At 42.9% G+C, this 18,331-nt stretch overlaps 1 protein-coding gene across 6 annotated transcripts in view; it reads left to right on the forward strand.

The window, feature by feature from the left end:
- LOC117053660 (carbohydrate sulfotransferase 11-like) overlaps positions 1-18,331 on the forward strand; it is a 115,891-nt gene that overhangs the window by 54,538 nt on the left and 43,022 nt on the right. For all 6 annotated transcript variants that reach the window (XR_004427428.1, XM_033161618.1, XM_033161617.1 and 3 more), the window contains one exon: positions 18,188-18,273. Coding sequence is in view for 5 of the 6 variants with exons in the window: in XM_033161618.1 (XP_033017509.1) it covers positions 18,188-18,273 (86 nt within the window). In the remaining variant the exon portion in view is untranslated. The remainder of the gene's footprint in view (positions 1-18,187; positions 18,274-18,331) is intronic.

Raw genomic sequence — 18,331 nt, forward strand, 5'->3', positions numbered from 1 at the left:
TAAGGCCAGCCAGGACCCTATTGGCTCCCCAAGAGGGAAATCCGTATATTGGATGGTAATTCAAAAACTATTGTATGTCTGCATTTCCACCTTGTACTGGTCCTTCTAGGGATGACACTGATTCTTTTTTAAAACAGTCTAGTAGAGGGAAGAGAGAGATTCCAGGGCCATGGGAATCTGATGCTTAGCTGTTTCCATTTTAGGACTATATTTGCTTTCACAGTAGGTTGTTAAATTGTTGTGTGGGATTGGGAGCACTGCTTTGGCCATGCAAAAAAGGGTAAAGGTAAAGGACCCCTGACAGTTAAGTCCAGTCACGAACGACTCTGGGGTTGTGGCACTCGTCTCGCTTTACTGGCCAAGGGAGCCAACAACATTTGTCCACAGACAGTTTTTCCGGGTCATGTGGCCAGCATGACGAACGCACGGAAACACCGTTTACCTTCCTGCTGGAGCGGTACTTATTTATCTACTTGCACTTTTACATGCTTTCAAACTGCTAGGTTGGCAAGAGCTGGGACCGAGCAATGGGAGCTCCACCCCGTCATGGGAATTCGAACCGCTGACCTTCTGATCGGCAAGCCCTAGGCTCAGTGGTTTAGACCACAGCGCCATGCACTTGCTGCCCAAAAGTGTAGCTGACCATTTCCCGCTCTCTTTTGTTAAAGTAGTCAAAGGAAAGTACAGTTATTAATTTGACTGTTGCGAGCAAACACTTGCAAGTGTATTAACAGTGCTTTTATTTTCATAATCCCAGGAATGTTCAAAGTTTTGTCGATCTTATTCCACCTTTTTATTTTTCTGAAACACAAAAATGTGTTAAGTTATTCTGCAAGATTAGAAGGCGTAGTTATCAAAAGTAGGTCCTGCAAATCCTTATATGCTAATTTGAAAATTCACATGCTTGAATAGTTCCATGGATGTAACACATTTATGCTTTGTTTCTTTTAGTTATGCTATACTTATTTGTGTTTTGCCATTTGGAGGTCTGTTGCTGAACCAATTATACACCCAAATGTTTTACAGAAGAGCTGCCTCTTGAGTCCTATTCATGCACCAGAAATAGTGGAACAAACACCACCTGGGCTTGCATTTGGCATAACATTTAAAAGGCGCTGAATGCAAACCCAGCTTGCCAGGGAAGCTTTGCAACCCCAACTTTACCTGTTCCACTCGTGACATTGTACAGCAATTTTGGTCCGGGATAGCCTGGCTATTGTGACCTATGCATTGATAACCTCAAGACTTGATTATTTTAACACCCTCTGTGTGGGGCTACCCTTGGACCTGGTCTGGAGGCTCTAGTTGGAGCAAAATGCTGCAGCTAGACTGTTGACAGAGACAGGCTCTCGTTAGTACATAACTCGAGTGCTCAAAAGTTTTCACTGCCTTTCCCCATACCAGGGCCAAGCTCAAGGTTATCGCACTATTTTGCAGCTTTGCTTAACAACTTTGCTCCATGATTACTTAAGGCAGTGTTTCTCAAACTTGCGTCTCCAGCTGTTGTTGGAGTACAACTCCCATCATCCCTGACCACTGGCCCTGCTAGCTAGGGATGATGGGAGCTGTAGTACAGCTAGAGACCCAAGTTTGAAAAACACTACCTTAAGGGCTGCCTCATTCCTTATATCTGCATGATCCTGAAGATCTTTGTGGAGTCACTGTTAGTGTTCCCTCATGGCTTGAATGCATGACTCCTATCCCTCAGTATTGTGGGCCCAATTTTGTGGAACTCTTTTCCAGCTGAGGTCAAACAGGCCCTCTCTCTGTTGAACTTCCAGCACCTACTGAATATTTTTTACAGCAGGATTTTTAATTGATGTTTGATTTTGTAGCTTAACTGATTGTTTACTTTTTGTGTTGTATCCTTATAAACCACTTAGAGGCTATTCTGGTTACTCAGTACTGTATATAAATTGTTTAAATAAATATATATGGTATTTGGTGTGGGGATATAGTATTGGTGGGTCTAATCTGGCTGCAGATTGAAGGCTCCCCAACCCTGTTTTAAAGGATGTGCTGTTTTTTTTCTAAGGTGGAAATATCCAAATGTGAGCAGGAAACACGATCATCATGCACTGGAGTTGGAAATGATAGAGCCTGATAATTTTCCTGTAGTATGGGTATAATGCAGCAAACGCATCTGAGGCATGTGGTATTGACCCCATGCATGTGAGAGGATATAAATAAAGCCATTGCTTTATATTCATTGTTTGCTTGGCTTATAATTAAGAACACTTTAGCTTCTTCTTTACCTTCACCTCCATGCTTCTGTGTAGCTCCCTCTAATTTGGAAACCACTGAAAACATGAGTCAACCATGAAATTATGCAGTCGCTGGCTTTCCCTCACAGATAAACTATATTTGTGATGGACAGTTATACAGGGGAAAATATATATACTTTAGGACTCTCCTATCCTGACAAGATCCTATTACATGCTTTCTTCAAAGGGCATGGAGACCAGGAAAAATTGCTGCTTGCCATACATCAAAACAAAGTGTAGTGGTGCTTCCTTTTTTTGATACTCCCCACCCAAACTGGACAAGGGAACTCTGTCTCTCTACCCTACTAGGTCAGCACTAATGTTGCCTGCATCCTCATACTGTATGCAAGCACGGCTGCTGCTTCCTTGCCTCCCCACCCCCACCTGCAGTTTTGCCACTGTTGGGCTCTGTGGTGTGGCAAGTGAGGCCTAGCAAGGTTCATGAGGCAAAGGGGGGCAGGGTTCAGGAAAGAGGCAAGGCTCATGCTGTACTCTGGGAAACGCAGCGCTCTGCAATTGCCGTGGTCTGAGAAACAATTGGGAGGCAGTAACGCTTCTGAACACCAGTTTCTGGTAAACACAGGAGAGGAGAGTCCTGTTTGCAGGTTTCCTACAGGCATCTGGTTGGTCACTAAGAGAACAGGATGCTGGACAAATGAGCCTGTTCTGCCATTACTCCAGGAAGAAATAAGCTGGAGCGGAGTCCTACTACAGCAGCAGGGGCTCGTGTAGCCAAATAGTTAGCACCGCCTGAGCAGCAAAATACTGCTCTACTTAAAGGACCCAGCCTCCTTCAGTCATTTGCTACTGTGGAGGAGCCTCAGGGTTTTTAGCTGTCGAGTCCTCCGAGACAGAGATTGTGGTGCTGCATCTTCAGGCTGTTGAGTAGGCCTCACAGGTTAATCTGAAAGCACCTGTGGGACTGGACCTGCATGTCCTTCCCCTCACTCCTCAAAAATGAGGGACATGACTCCAGGGTCATGACAGCCACGGCTAATGCAGCAGAAGCACTGGCATTCCTCCTCCTTCCTCTGAGGTGGAAGGTCCTTCCACAAAAGCCTATGTGTGTTAAGTCTGTAAGGTACCACCAGGTTTTTTTGTCGCAGTGTTTAGAGTATTAGACTGGGACTGGGACGACTTGGGTTCTAATCCCCACATGGCCATGAAGTCTATGGTATGATCTTGGACCAATTGCTGTGTCTCAGTCTAACCTACCAGACGGTGTCATTGTGATGATAAAAGTGGGTGGGGAAGAACTTTGCAATACCATCTTGAGCTCCTTGGCAGAATGGTGGGGAAATAAACTCAAAAGGACTCATGGTACATCTTTGTTCCATCCTGGCACCAGTTACTGAATAAGATGTCTTTACATAGTCCACAAATTTACAGGATTAAAGTTTAATTAAATCATCTCTCCTTTTTTTTTTAAAAAAAAGGGGAAATGGAGAGAAGAAGGGGAGGTTATTTGGTCTCTGAATCTGGAGTAGATTTTTTAAAATAATAAGACTAATCAGGGGAAAATCCGTTAATGTTAGGCAAGTTTGTGGACCGCCCAACAACCAAATTATAAATAAGCAATTGTGACTGGGATTGCAGCTGTAAACTCAATGGCGGAACCCCCAAAATAGATAATGGTATCTGGGCACAGAAACTTCTCAGGGTGGCATTCTAGGAGCACACCTTCTGTTTGTTCTTTAGCTCTGCTGTACGAAAGGGGACTTGTGGGTTGCTCTTGCTGTGAGCAAAGGATATTATAAGTAAGGGCAACATGCTCATACAGTACCAGCATGGGATTAATATGTATCTTAGCACTAATCAGGATGTGAGAGCTGCTGCAAGGCAGGTGAATGGAAAGCATGGTCCGGACATATGGTTTTGTTTTGTTTTTCTTAATCAGAATGGTAATATAAATGGGTAAAAAAATCAGAGTTCTCCCTACTGGGGGTATGCCATAACTTAATTACTTGTCATCAGAGTGCCTTGAAATTCTGAAAGGAAGGTGTTAGATGAGCAGAAGGAATTGTTAATGCTGTTTGTAAACCTACTGATGTTTTGCTAATGAGATTCCCTTTCATGTACTATAAGGTAGGTAGATAGAGAGTGATCCTGCTGTTCAGAATGCTAATCAGCTGTGCTGGAAAGACATCTGTTTAAGCAAATATGATAAGAGAGCAAACTATGAAATGGTTTGCATCTTACTTGAGATTCCTAGGCTATGACCTTCAGTGGACCAGCATTTAAGAACTTTGCAAGGCGGAAAAGTGTGTTTGTGTTAGAGATGGGGACAAATTAGATTCAGTTCATATTTAATGGCAAACCTATCTAATTCACACTTTCCCAAACAATATGTGAACTGAGAAACAGCCATCCTTTGAAAATTTGCACTTCTCCGAATTTTGTTGTTCTTCAGTCGAGTACGTAATCTATATGAAAATAGGGTAAGGTGTGCATAAAAAAGCATATATTGGTGAAAATAACATACACAAAATTTGCAAAACTGGCATGCAAAAATGTGTACGATAGGCAGAATTGCATAGAAAAATATCTAAGTTATGAGAAATCTACACTAATGTGCTGATGAATTTTCATGAGGGCTTCTTTTTTAAAAAACAAAATCACTAACTGATATGGGAATGTGGAGTACTGAATGCAAGATTGGAGCAGTGAGAAACTGAAATGGACAGGTTTGTGCATCCATTGCGTGTGTAGATTGATAGATTGCCCTACCCCTGAGCTACAGAGCCATGGAGTTCTCTACCAGAGACCTTGGAGAGGTTTTCCTAGTCACAGTAAGTAGGATTGTATTGAGCTGGATGGACAAATAGTCTTACTTGATATTTCTGTGATGTGGGAACACTGGCTCAAAGAGTTGTGTAGTTGCCTGTTTGGGACTTCCAAATTTTTCAGACTGCAGCCCAAGTCAGGTTGACCCCGCTGGGGTATTTCCTCACGTACTTCCTTTAAAAATCACGTGCCACAAAATGGCTACTGTCTGATGGAGCAGCCTCTGCTTGTTGCACCATCCACAAGTTGGAAGTTGAAATGCTACCTCTGCTTGTGTTCAGATCTTTGCCACTTACTCAGAGGTGCTTCTCTGCCCTTTGCCCAGTTCTGTCCCCGAGTCTCTCGAACCCACATAAGAACCATTAATCTTCTGCAGCAGATCATTTTCTAGCAGCCAACGTTCTTTCAGTCTTCCCAACTGCTTGTCTCAGCACAGTCCTAGCAAGGTATCTCTGCTTAGTGATCTTCCCAATGCTCTCTAAAGAGAATAGTGAGAGCAGTTGCGTGAAGGCTTTTGGCTCCATCCTGTCCTGACTCTGCAAGATTTTACCTTGGATGGCTGCCCAAGCAAGGGGAGGGGGCAGTGATTTTGAAGCTCCAATTTTTCAGGCACCTAACCTTGCCCAAAACCAAATTAAGCTTGCAAATCTCTACCTTTCGTGAGGCCAAGCCAAGAAAGCCTGCTGCAAGCTCTCTTTAAAAAGAAGAAGGATGATAATAAAAATGAAGGTAAAGGCTTCCCAGACACTTGTGGTGACTGTGCTGCCATTGCAGAGCCAGCCAGATGGCAGCAAGAGTTTCTGTTTGTTAGAAGGTTGTGGTTTACTCTTTAACCCCTGATCCTATTTATCTATCACATTCATATCTCATCTTTTCTCCAAGGAGCTCAGTGTGGTGTACATGGTTCTCCCCCTTCCTCATTTAATCCCCACAGCAACCCTGTGAGGTAGGTTAGGATGAGAGGCAGTGACTGGCCCAAGGTCACCTGGTGAACTTTATGGTTGACTGGGGAATTGTACCCTGGTCTCCCAGGCCCTAGTCTGGCACTCCAACAGCTACATTACACTGGCAGCTTTTGCCCTAACAAATGCAGCTATTATGGGTAGGCTATGTTTGCTTTTGCTTGTATTGGAAGTGAAGGCGTTATTAAATCACTGGTGTGCCGGTGCTCTGGAGACACAGAGCTATGCTTTCACTCTAGAATTTGGGTGGGAATGCCAACTTCCATCACCTCTTACCTTGGTCATGCTGGGTGGGACTGATGGGAGGTGCAGTCCAATGACACCCGTAGGACTACAGGTCCCCCCACCAGTCTTTCTAGAACTAAAAGAGAGTAAAGTATGTGGCCGGGGAGACTTGAGATTGTGGGTGTAAGCACCAGACTTGTGAATAGTTCCTGTTTTCTGTGACTGGAGAACCAGGATAGCATAGCAATTTGTTTTAATCTGTTTTTAATATTGAATTTTAAGTCGTAACCCACCCTAGGGCCTTAGGGTGAAGGGCAGATTAAAAAAAAATGCTGCTTGAAAATGTGATAAGTCACTATTGCTGTGCTTGTGCGCCCCCCCCCATTCCATGAATGGGGCTCCGGACCTGCCGCAAAGTCCTGCCCCAATGAGACCACTTCCTCTGTGCTACAGAGCATGTGCTGTGCTGCCTCAGAACTGTGGCCCACTTCCATATTTTTGCTGTTTGTTGCATGCAGATGGCTTTGTGAATGTAGCCCAGACCCAGTTGCATTGTCATGTATTTTGAGGTTAAATGTATAGCAAAGCCTAGGCATAGCTTTTGTGGCCTTTGATATACAGTAAAATGCAAGCGATGTGCCACCTGTAATTACCATTAGGGTGATGGGAATGGTCTGTGTGTTTTCTCCATGCACCTCTCTGATGCTTAAGTTTGAAGGTTAGGCTAGATAATATGGTAGCTACATACCTTTGCCTCTCTCTCTCTCTTTCTCTCTCTCTCTCTCTCTCTCTGTGTGTGTGTGTGTGTGTATGAAAGGGGGGGGGGCAATCTGGATCTGCTTCCTAGCCTGTGGAGTGGGGTTAAATATTTTTCAGCTGTTCTGGTCCTGATCCACATTAGAAGGGCCCTGTGCCTGAAATTTGCGTTGAATGGGGAGAACTATTGACATCAATGTGTGTGCCCCCCGCCATCCAATGAGGATTGCAGGCGTTTGGTTCCAATCTTGATCAGAAGCACAGTGGGACTGGAAGGATAAATCTTCCCCACGTCCTTGGTTTCTTTTGCTTCTATCTTACACTGGCAATTTTTGTTTTGTTTTTTAAATAGAACTGTGGTAAAACCTTGCATTTAAAGGCAAAGATACATTAGCTTTGTCACATCTACTTTCGCCTGTGATTTTTCAGCTCCAGTCATTTAACAAAAATGGAGCAAGTAAGAATAATCGCTGGTCTTTGGTAGCTAAGCTTCATTTTAAAAATCCATTTAGATTTAGTTGAATTCTTCATCGGTCTTCCCATGCTTCTTTCTGCTAAGACTCATATTAAAACCATACTCCAATAAATTTGCTAATCCAGGTAAGCTTCTTTTTTATATTTTAGTACCCATTGCTTTTACTGTAATTGTATAGGCTATTAATTTTTTTTTTGGAGGTGGTTGAATTGAATGCATTATTTTCCTTTTAATGCAACTAATTTCACACATAAAGCAGCCTATTTTCATTACAGGGTCATTTAAAAATTACCCCCTGTGAGCCTGTAGGCTCTGAGCTTTATTATATTTAATCAGACTAGTCAAGTCAGCTTGTGGTTGATTAATTGATGAGCACATAATATTAATTGGTGCTTGATTTGCTTTTAATAGGGTCTAAGTTTGAAGGCTCTCTACTTGTGATGGGCTACATAGACTCATCTTAAAATCATGACTATATAGAACTGCATCTCTGTAATTTGTTTTTTTTATATACTGAATATGTTCCATGTTATTGTTTGTATGGTTATGTGTTAGCTTGTCCACATGTTTATGATAAATCAATATAAATGTTGTTTATTTTACAGTATATGGTGGTGTAACAAGTTTTATCATAATGGGATGGAAAACAGTAGGGCACCCCAAATAAACAAAATACCTGTAAATCTGAAACAGTTCTGTATGGGACAGTATGAAATTTGATCCAAAAGCCCAGAATGTTTCAGTGTGAATCTTATTCCGTGGTAATTAGGAATTAGGGATTTGCTTTTATTCAGAAATATCCTACCAAAGGTAATTTTTTTGGAAAGGAGGTTCTTTATTTTCTTTTTAAAAAACAAAAAAACACACTCTGTCTCCTCTCTTTAAATTTGACAACACATACACACACACACACACACACACACACATCTATAGGCCTGTTCATGATTGACATGGTAAAGGTGATCACTGAGTGCTTTTTTCACGTGGAGAAATGGTCATTCGAAATCCTCCTCCATGTAGCAAGATTTGAATTTACTACACTGGAGTCTGATCTGAAAACAAAAGCCTCCTGGATGTCTGGCAATTCCCAGACCACAACAGGCAGCTTTTGTGTTTTCACAAGTTTTCATTGTGAAGACAACCTTAAAAAAACAAAACAAACCACAAACAAACAGCAAATACCTGTTGCTTGCAGTCTAGCAGTAAAATGGCAAATAACACTCCATGAAGGGAAGTGAGCTGCTTCCAATTCCAATGGTGTGCCCTGTCAAAGAACCTATGAAATACTAACTTTGGAATATTCATTTCCCCTCAACCCCCCAAATCATAGATGCACGATTGCGTGTCAAAGGGTTGTACAGTTTCTTTGCTATTGAATTGCATATCCCATACCACTAGTGTGGTTTTATATATATATGTGTAGAGCATTTCTAAACTCAGGTCACATACTAGCAAAATCGAGATTAGTTCTCAAGTACAGCAGGCAGTGAAATAGCTACACTGAGCAGGTAATCCCTAGGGCATGGTATGATGCACCAGTCCCTGATTACAAGTGGTAGGGAGAGTAGAGCCTGTACCTGTTCGTGCTGGAGGTGGGGAGCTCAGATGCATTCCCTTTGCATGCAAGTAACAATCGGAGTCTGTTCACGTGCTGTTGACAGATGCAAAGTTGAATTTATTCATTCTGAAAAGAGGAGCCTGAATGCAGCTTTCTTTGCTTCATGTGAGTGCTTGGCTGCCAATACTTTGTCTGAAGGCTGAGGGTAGTTTGAAGCAACCACACTGCAGGCTGTATAGTCCTTTTGCATGCAAAGGATGTGCTTTCTATCCCTGAGCTATGCCCTTCCCCAGGCCAAACGGGAAGTGCCACCTCGCTCTGCCATGCTGCCCGTCCCATCACCTCCGCCTCGCTGACTGCCTCTGCCAGCACTAGCACCATACCACCTACCGGCAGAGAAGCAGTGCTGGCATTGGTGCCGATTTCTGGCAGCATCTCACAAGATTTCGGCAAGATCTCGCTGGAAATCTGTGATGATGCCTACACCGTTTCACTGGCACTGTCCCTGGTGGTGTTATTGGCTCAGGGGCTTCTGCTGCCTGAGGTGACTGCTTTGCCACACCTAATAGGTGCGCCGGGCCTGCCCTTCCATTTCCAGTTTTTAATTCTTGAGAACGCCTGACACTGTGCTGCTTTAATTTTGTTCTAGTAAAACTCTGTTGAGTGACTCGCAGTTTGATTCGGGCTGCGTATCTGTTTGGGATCCTGAAATGTTGTGATCCAAGATGCAGCTGCAGCAGCAGCAGGTGACCTTTTCACATTCTAACCACACTTCTGGATTGATGCCTTTAAAATTATAGGTCACCAAAGCAGTTATTCTCTTTAAAGCCCTCCTTCTCTTCTCTTTTTGAGCAAGCTGCATGCCAGAGCAGGCAGCCAGGCCACAAACTGATTTTTATTTTTTATTTTTTTAAAGGATGATTACAACAAAGACCTGGTTTTCCACCCAATTTTGGAGACTGAGATGGGATCCTTAAAAAGCAAATGGTCACCAAGGACTTACCAGTATTCTGATATTAAAACACTATCTACACAGTTCTCCACTATAGCTGGTGTGGTGTGGAGGTTTGAGTGTTGGGCTAGGAACTGGGAGACCAGGGTTCGTAATCCTTACTCGGTTATGACACCTTTCAGCCTAACCTACCTCACAGGCTTGTTGTGGGGATTAAATGAGGGGGAGAAGCTTAGGTCAGTCATTCTCTCTCTCTCTCTCTCTCTCTCTCTCTCTCTCTCTCTCTCTGTGTGTGTGTGTGTGTGTCTCTCTCTCTCCCTGACCTTCCTCCCAGGGCTGTTGTTAGGATAAAATTGGGAGAGGTAGGGAGAACCAGCTCTTGGTGTGATAAAATTCATTATAAAAATAACCTGGAGCTTTCTGATCAGGACACACAGCACGCTCAGTTTTATTGCACCATCCATAGAATCATAGAATATTAGAGATGGAAGGGACCTTAGGGTCCCTTCAAGGCTCCCACTCCATACAGGAATCTTCAGTGACAGCATCCTGGACAGCTGCCCATTCAGCCTCCACTTAAATATCTCCTCAAGCACTTCCCGAGTTCTAGGCTTCCTCATATCACATATCCTAACAGCTCCCTGGAGGGAAAGCTTAGCTTCAGAGGTGGTGACTTGCCCATGGCTACTCCTGTAAAATAAAAATAAAATAAATCTTCATACAAACCTCCCCACTACTTCTGAGTACTGAAATACCCAGATAATAATTCAGAAAGAAACCCACCTTCAAAGTTATGACTTCTGTACTTCCTTATATTTTTGTGGTTCCCTCTGGCTAAGAAATAACATGGTGCTGGTAAGAAGCAATATGGAACGAGCCTGAAGTGAATGGTGGGCGGGGTGGGGAGAGAGAATGCTCTCTGTGCATTGTACCAACCAATATACAGTACCAGCAATGGATTTTTAAAGGTAACTTTAGCATACATAGCAGATACAGTTTCTGTTTCGTGATTCCTAAGAACCAGAAGAGACCAATTACCCAATCCCACTTCCTTTCGTTTTTCATTTAAGGCCATGAAGTAAATAGTGTGCTGTGCACATATACATTTATTTTTATTTTTTTTAGATACAAGGACAGGCTAGAAATTTGAACGGGCATCTCAAAGAAGGTTGTATGCTCTTTATCACAGTAGATGTGAGCCCAACAAGAGATATCACCAGTAGAAAAACTGTAATGAAAACATACTTCAGATTTTGATCTTCCTATCTTGTTCTTGACTTGAAATGAAAACAAACTACAATCTGCTAGACAGATATTTAATAATAAATTCCTAGCATGCTTAGTTTCCAGACAGGGGATAAAATAAATAGGAAGACTGAAGTCTTAGACTGCATGTAACAAACCTCAAAGCCTGGCGAGCCCCAGAATAATAGTGCTTAATGAATCATAGGGGGAAATGAAGTTGCTTTGTGGAAGAAAGCTGTGTGTCAGGGCTGGTGGTTTGTTTTGAGGCAAGCAGGCAGTCAAGCAGGGAGGAAAGGGAGGGGGAATTCAGTCCGTGTCTGAGAGAGCCAGTTTGGTGTAGTGGTTAGGAGCGGCAGACTCGTAATCTGGGGAACCGGGTTCGTGTCTGCACTCCTCCACATGCAGCTGCTGGGTGACCTTGGGCTAGTCACACTTCTCTGAAGTCTCTCAGCCCCACTCACCTCACAGAGTGTTTGTTGTGGGGGAGGAAGGGAAAGGAGAATGTTAGCCGCTTTGAGACTCCTTCGGGTAGTGAAAAGCGGGATATCAAATCCAAACTCTTCTTCTTCTTCTTCTTCTTCAAACTGACGATCCGGGCTGCAGCCAGCAAGTAGAACCCCATTGGCCTCTTGGGTCACATGATCCCTGCTGAAATGGCAGCTGCAGTACTGTCCTCTGACCATTTGCAGTGGTGGCGCCGCAGCACACAGCTGGTGAGTGTCAAATGCGGTTTTAAAAAGGGATTCTTGCTTGTGGCTACAGTGATTTGGCTCAGATTAATAGGTTTTACAGGTTTTTTATTGTTTCAAAAGCCTGTGAAAAGTGTTTCAGCAGAGGGAACATTGAGGCAAAAGAAATGCCATGTGGACACAATGGTAAGCAAAAGGAACTATCGGTATATTCAGTTCTCTTAAACCTACTGTCATTAGATTTTGGATCCAATACCTACTGGGTGTTACTTGCATTGAAATCACTGCTAAGAGCAGCAGTGACTTGAATGGCTTAATTTTTTTGTTACCATTTACAGTCCCGTCCCCCCAATTGATTGTGTTTCAGTCCCATTTATTCCATGTTCTTAATGCTGTACTGCAGGATGTATGGCGTCTCCCAAACAAGATGTAAATGGGCATCTTTAGCACAGATACAATCAGCAACTGACATGTATATGAGTTTTAAGCAACCAGATATTAGGATGCTTTGTCACTTTGCTTTGCATCTGTGTAATGAAAAATTAAATATTAACATATCCTTAGAAAAGTAAGATGAGATGCAGTTAATTTAAGCAAATTCCCAATATTTGTTTATGTTTATGATACAAACAAGGAGTAATTAGGACAGCATAAAAAATGTAAATAAAGTATTACCAAGGAGAGTAAAAAGCCAGTAGCTAGCGGATGCTGCTATTCACATAAAGATTTGGGAAATGTGAACATGTGCTATGCTTCAATGGAAATACCAATGGGGAGTTTGAGACTCTGGCATTCTAAAGGTCAAGCTGTTATTTCTGCACCCGTGTTGGTAGAAACCACAATTTACACTCGGATTTTTTCATGGTATTCTCCTGTTGTCCAGTCTGCTGAAAGGCTATTGACGAGCTCATCACTTAAATGTACCTATCCCTTTGAAATTTCACATGATGGAAAGCAGATTTGTCCTTTTGCTGTTCTTCAGAGCTCTATATTTCACTAGGTCATGGATGGGGAACCTGTGGCCTTCCAGGTGCTGTTGGACTCCAACTCCCATCAGTCCCAGCCAGCATTCTCAGTGGACAGAGATTATGGGAAATGGAGTCCAACAACATTTGGAGGGCCACGGGTTCCCCATCCCTTGGTTTTCAAATGTGACTTTGTTTGGTGAAGATGAAGATCAAGTTTCTTTCTCCTTTAGTTGCTTGTTGGCCCAGATATCACATTTCCCATTCACATTGAATGGAAGGAAGTGGTTATGGGGAAGGCTTAAGAGTGTGGCAGATGAAAGGTAGTTGTGACTGGCAAGAGGTGTGGGGAGGGGTAGGGTGAGCAAAGTAAAGCATAGGCTTTCAGCTTGCACAACACAGCTGGGCATTGTTTTAAGCAACACATGACTGCACAATTTTTGGCTCAGTTGATGTCAGTGAGGGTTGGACACAGATTTCAGGTTCAAGGAAGGAATATCAGTGTACTGAAATCCTCATAAGCATCACATTGAAAGTAAATCTGTCTTAACAGAATGGGTCATGTATAGTAGGTTTAGGTTTTATATCATTTCTTAGGGGTACAATAAAAGAGCAAGACTTTATGACTCATTTCAAACTTCACAACAAACTACATGCCGTCCATAATTGTAACCCAAACATCTATTGGAGTTTCCAAATGTGCAGTTGGCTAAACAGTGTTTAGATGTGCTTGTCTGCTTCTGTTCTCTTAGCATTCAGCTTAATAACTTTACTCCCATCTCTGAGGTGCAGAGTGATGGACAAAACTAACAGTTTTGTCAGCTTGGACATAAAAACCATGGCTTGCAAAGCTGCTTTAAACCATGATTTTAAGTTCTAGTTTGCTGGCCAATCACTGTAGGTAACCTTCCTTACCCATAATGTACCAATTGAGCCTATGTACTGAACACGGGGACTGTGTTACAGGTAGGTAGCCTGTAGGTATCTGAAGAAGTGTGCTTGCACATGAAAGCTCATACAAAGAACAAACTTAGTCGGTCTCTAAGGTGCTACTGGAAGGATTTTTTGATTTTATATTTTCTTTTGCCGGGGAATGTGTGGCATTCAAGAGGCTGTTGGACTTCAACTCCCATCTGCCCCAACCAGCATAGCCAATAGTCAGGGATGGTGGGAGCTGCAGTTCTGCAACATCTGGCAGGCCACAGGTTCCCTCATCTCTTCTATACATTTTAAAGCTAGAGAGCAAATTCCAGTCTTTACTTAGCCAAGCTGCCAAAGACTTGATCTCTTGCACGCAAGGTGTGCTTGGAACTTATACTATAGTTCAACTTTATTAAAAAGTTTTCATTGAAAACGTTTGAAGAAAACCATAGGTAGATCCTACTACCAAGCAGTACAAGGGCAAAACCAGCCTTGCCCTTTAGTGAGCGGGTGTGTCAATATAACACCACAGGGTGTTATCTTATCTCGAAGCAGATGAAAAGGACAAGAAGCTCTTTTGGAAACTGCTTTGCCATTGGCACAGGTGCATTTGTCGGCCAAATAAACAACTGTTCAACAGTATACTGTGCTATATAGCATTCACAAGCTAGCCTTACATAAAAAAAAACTTGCTGTTGCTAAGAAGCACATTTCTTGGCATCTCGAAGCATCTGCCCTTGCCTAATGTGCAAATAGCTCTAGCCCTATTCAGGCCTGCTGATTTAACACATGAGCGGGGAGAGTGGGGATGAGCTTGGCCTGCCCCCAGTTGCCATCCCAATCATTCTCCACAAGTTGGGGAGAGCAAACCCCCTATAAGGAAAGGTTATTAAGTAAGAGGCAGTATGAGTGCATGGAATTATGCACGTTATGCAGAAAGTGGATAGAGAGAACCCCCCCTTCCCGCACATAATACAAAACTCGGGAACATCCATTCCTTTATTTGAAGCCCTGCCTCAAAACGTGTAAGCTCCCTATTACTATATTTTTGTGATGTTGCCACTCGACGCTCGAGCTCTGCTTATTTCTTGCCTTGGTTTTATGTGAGACAGTTCAGGCATAATACCAAACGATGGTTTGGTGTTTTGTGAATAAGTGGAGAAGCCATAGACTCATGTGTTCCATTCATCTGGTCCTGAATGGAGGCACATCATAGTTTGCTGTTTAATCAGAGCAGGCGAAGTATGGTTTGTGTCTGCTCTGCAAGCCAGGATAGGAAACCATTTTTATTGCTCCATCTGAACAGGCCAACTCTAGCGTGGAATGGCTGTGCACATGGGAAGGGAATGAAAGTTTTTTTGTGAAACTGCCTCCTGGCTCACCTTTTCTTTTGCTTTGGCTTGTTTACTGCTCACTGGCCCCCATGCTGATGGTCTAAATGGCAATGATGACATGGGATTATGCTGAAGCCTATCAGAGTGAGGGCAATGCTCCATGCGCTCACCCTGGAGACTGCTGGTAGGGGAAGCATAATTGCTGCCTCCTCTTTTTGTCCTGCTGCCACCAAAACATTCCCCATCCAGCTTTGCGGCAGGCAGAAAGTGTGGTGCTGTCAGGGAAGGCATTTAAACTCAGCCCTGTCTTAAAACTCCAAATTAACACTTGTTTAGGAGCTCAAGTCTGGCATAGCCTGAAGATGTTATGCAATGTTTTCTTGAGGAAAACTTTCTTCTTCTTCTTCTTCTTCTTCTTCTTCTTCTTCTTCTTCTTCTTCTTCTTCTTCTTCTTCTTCTTCCTCCAAATACCTGTATCTGTGCATGCAGAATATCAATTGGTATCCTACATGTGTTTAACATTCAATATTTTAAGCAATTGCTCTATTGAGCTGTTTGACTAAAAATCCTCTGAAGTTAATTAAAATTGCAGCCCACGGTAATCTCCAATACTTTAAATGGTGAAGGAAAATCAAATCATTTAGTGTGTTTGTTTACTAGAGCTATTCAAGATACCACCATGACTGTGGAGTTTCTCATTGCTTTGAGGGGAAAGCAGCAGGTCCCTTCAGTAGATAATTACCTTTTTAATGTTTCAATTTAGATTAGGAGAGAAAGAGAGACATTTATTTTGCTTTCAAGACAAAAAAAAAGATGTATGTTCTGTTTCGCTTCTGCAGAGATGTTTTGCAGTTTTCTTACAGATTTTAATATGATAAGCGTTAGATAGGACACAATTTGTTTAAGTAATTGCTTCTGCAGCCGGAGCTAACCTTTAAAGCCCTTTAAAGGTCAGGATCTGAATGTCTGAAGGACCATCTTCTCCTGCTATGTGAGCCTTCCCAGTTATTATGTTCACCATCAAGGCCAGGGGTCCCCAAACTAAGGCCCGGGGGCCGGATGCGGCCCAATCGCCTTCTAAATGCGGCCTGCGGATGGTCCAGGAATCAGCGTGCTTTTACATGAGTAGAATGTGTGCTTTTATTTAAAATGCATCTCTGGGTTATTTGTGGGGCATAGGAATTTGTTTATTTCCCCCCCCCCAAATATAGTCCGGCCCCCCCACAAGGTCTGAGGGACAGTGGACCGGCCCCTTGCTGACTTCCAAACACTGATTGTTGTTGCCCGTTTCTGAGAGGGGAGGCACAGGGAGTTCATCACAGGGTGGGTGTGACGGCAGAGTCGATCCAGCTATCCTGCACCCACGGATGTCTTACGATGACCATCTGGGGTGGAAACAGTTGAGAAAGGGGAGGTGGTTTCTCAATATTGCTGAGACAGTTGCCCTGCTTCTCATCCCTCCCGGTGCTGCAGCCTGATGGAATATTTACTTTTAGGTGACGATTGGGAACGATTCTTTAGAAGATATAAGAAGCTAAAGATGGTAGAACTGCACTAAAAGCCCTATAAAAACAAAGAAAGAGATGCATCAGCTCAGCTCTTGTTGTGTCGAGTAGGTCCTTTGGTTTTGATTCATGGTGCAGTGTCCCTGGGACTTTCTAAAGGGTAGGAGTGATGATGTCATTTTCCAGAGCACCAGAGTGATTGATGGATTCTCCTTGCTCTGGCAAGTGAATGAGGTGATAAGAAGGTGTTGGCAGTTTCCAATTGTTTGTGACAAGTTAACATAGATAAAAACCGGCTTCTTGCCGGTTACTGTTTTCCAACTTTACACTAGCAGTTTTGCTGGTAACACTTCCTTGTAAGATGGTAGGCATTTAAAAGCTGAAACTTGCGTTTCAACTCACTGAAGATCTTTTGGTAAAGTTCAGTGTGTTTTACAAATTGAATCTATTCTATCAGAATCAATTATGTGACAGTCAGCTGATCGCAATACCTATGCAATTACGTTTTTCATTGTTTCTCTTTTGGGAAATATGTATATATCAACACGGAGCCTGCTTTTTTTAAAAAACAAACAAACAAACTCTTGGCAGTGTATTAAATATATTATAGTTACAGGTAGGTAGCCCAAGTTTCTTGGTGAGGTTGATGGACTTCCATTTCAATGTGGTGCCTTCCATATAATTATTTTACTTTGTTCTGATTTATTACCTGCTTCTCACCCCAAGGTCCCCAGGTGGGTTACAATTTATAATACAACATTAAAACAGTTTCTAAAAAAATTACAGTCACAAGTATAGGGTCCTAAAAGTATGTATTTGACTTGTCAAAGGCGGTGGCGGTAAGGAGGTGGGCCTTCAGTGATGAAAGATGGATAGTGAAGACATCTCTGTGGGGCAGGAGTTCCACAATTTAGGGGTGCCACAGAGAAAGCCCTCTTCCTCGCCACCTGCGCCAAATCTTCTGAGAGTGGTGAAACTACCAAAAGCTGATCTTAGCATCCGCTGCGGTCTGTAGGAAAAGAGGTGATCTTTCAGATTTGGGGAAGAAAAGTTGTCTAGGACTTTAGCACTGTGAATGAAACTGCAACCAATGCCATTGTTTTAAAATGGGGCGGGGGTTATAGGAAGTGTAAACAGAACCCCATCCATTAATCTGGCTGCTGCATTTTGTAACAAGAAGGTGTTTTAATCAATAGCAACAACAAACTATAATAATGCTATGTTTAGTTTGTTGTTGTTCAGTCGTTCAGTCGTTTCCGACTCTTCATGACCCCATGGACCAGAGCACGCCAGGCACCCCTATCCTCCACTGCCTCCCGCAGTTTGGCCAAACTCATGCCAGTCGCTTCGAGAACACTGTTTATGTTTATGTTTATGTTTAGTTAGCTGAACCCTACCCACCCCATCAGACCCACTCTTAAGGTTAATTCTTTCATTATTATTTTTAAGAAATCCAGCCTCACTTCTGAAATGTGTTAATTGTTTTAATTTATGCTTTAAGAATCATTTTATATTTGGGGAACCTGACTAATTTCCCTTTATTTCCTGCCAGTAATACGTAGGAATCCATTTGGAATGGACATCTGCTGCCGGAAGGGGTCGAGGAGCCCATTGCAGGAACTGTACAATCCAACCCAGGTAAGTGCGCTAGTGCTGTAGCTTCAGTTCTTCACACATCCCACACACGCTGTTCCGT

The sequence above is a fragment of the Lacerta agilis genome, chromosome 10, assembly GCF_009819535.1.
Source record: "Lacerta agilis isolate rLacAgi1 chromosome 10, rLacAgi1.pri, whole genome shotgun sequence".
Taxonomy (NCBI): domain Eukaryota; kingdom Metazoa; phylum Chordata; class Lepidosauria; order Squamata; family Lacertidae; genus Lacerta; species Lacerta agilis.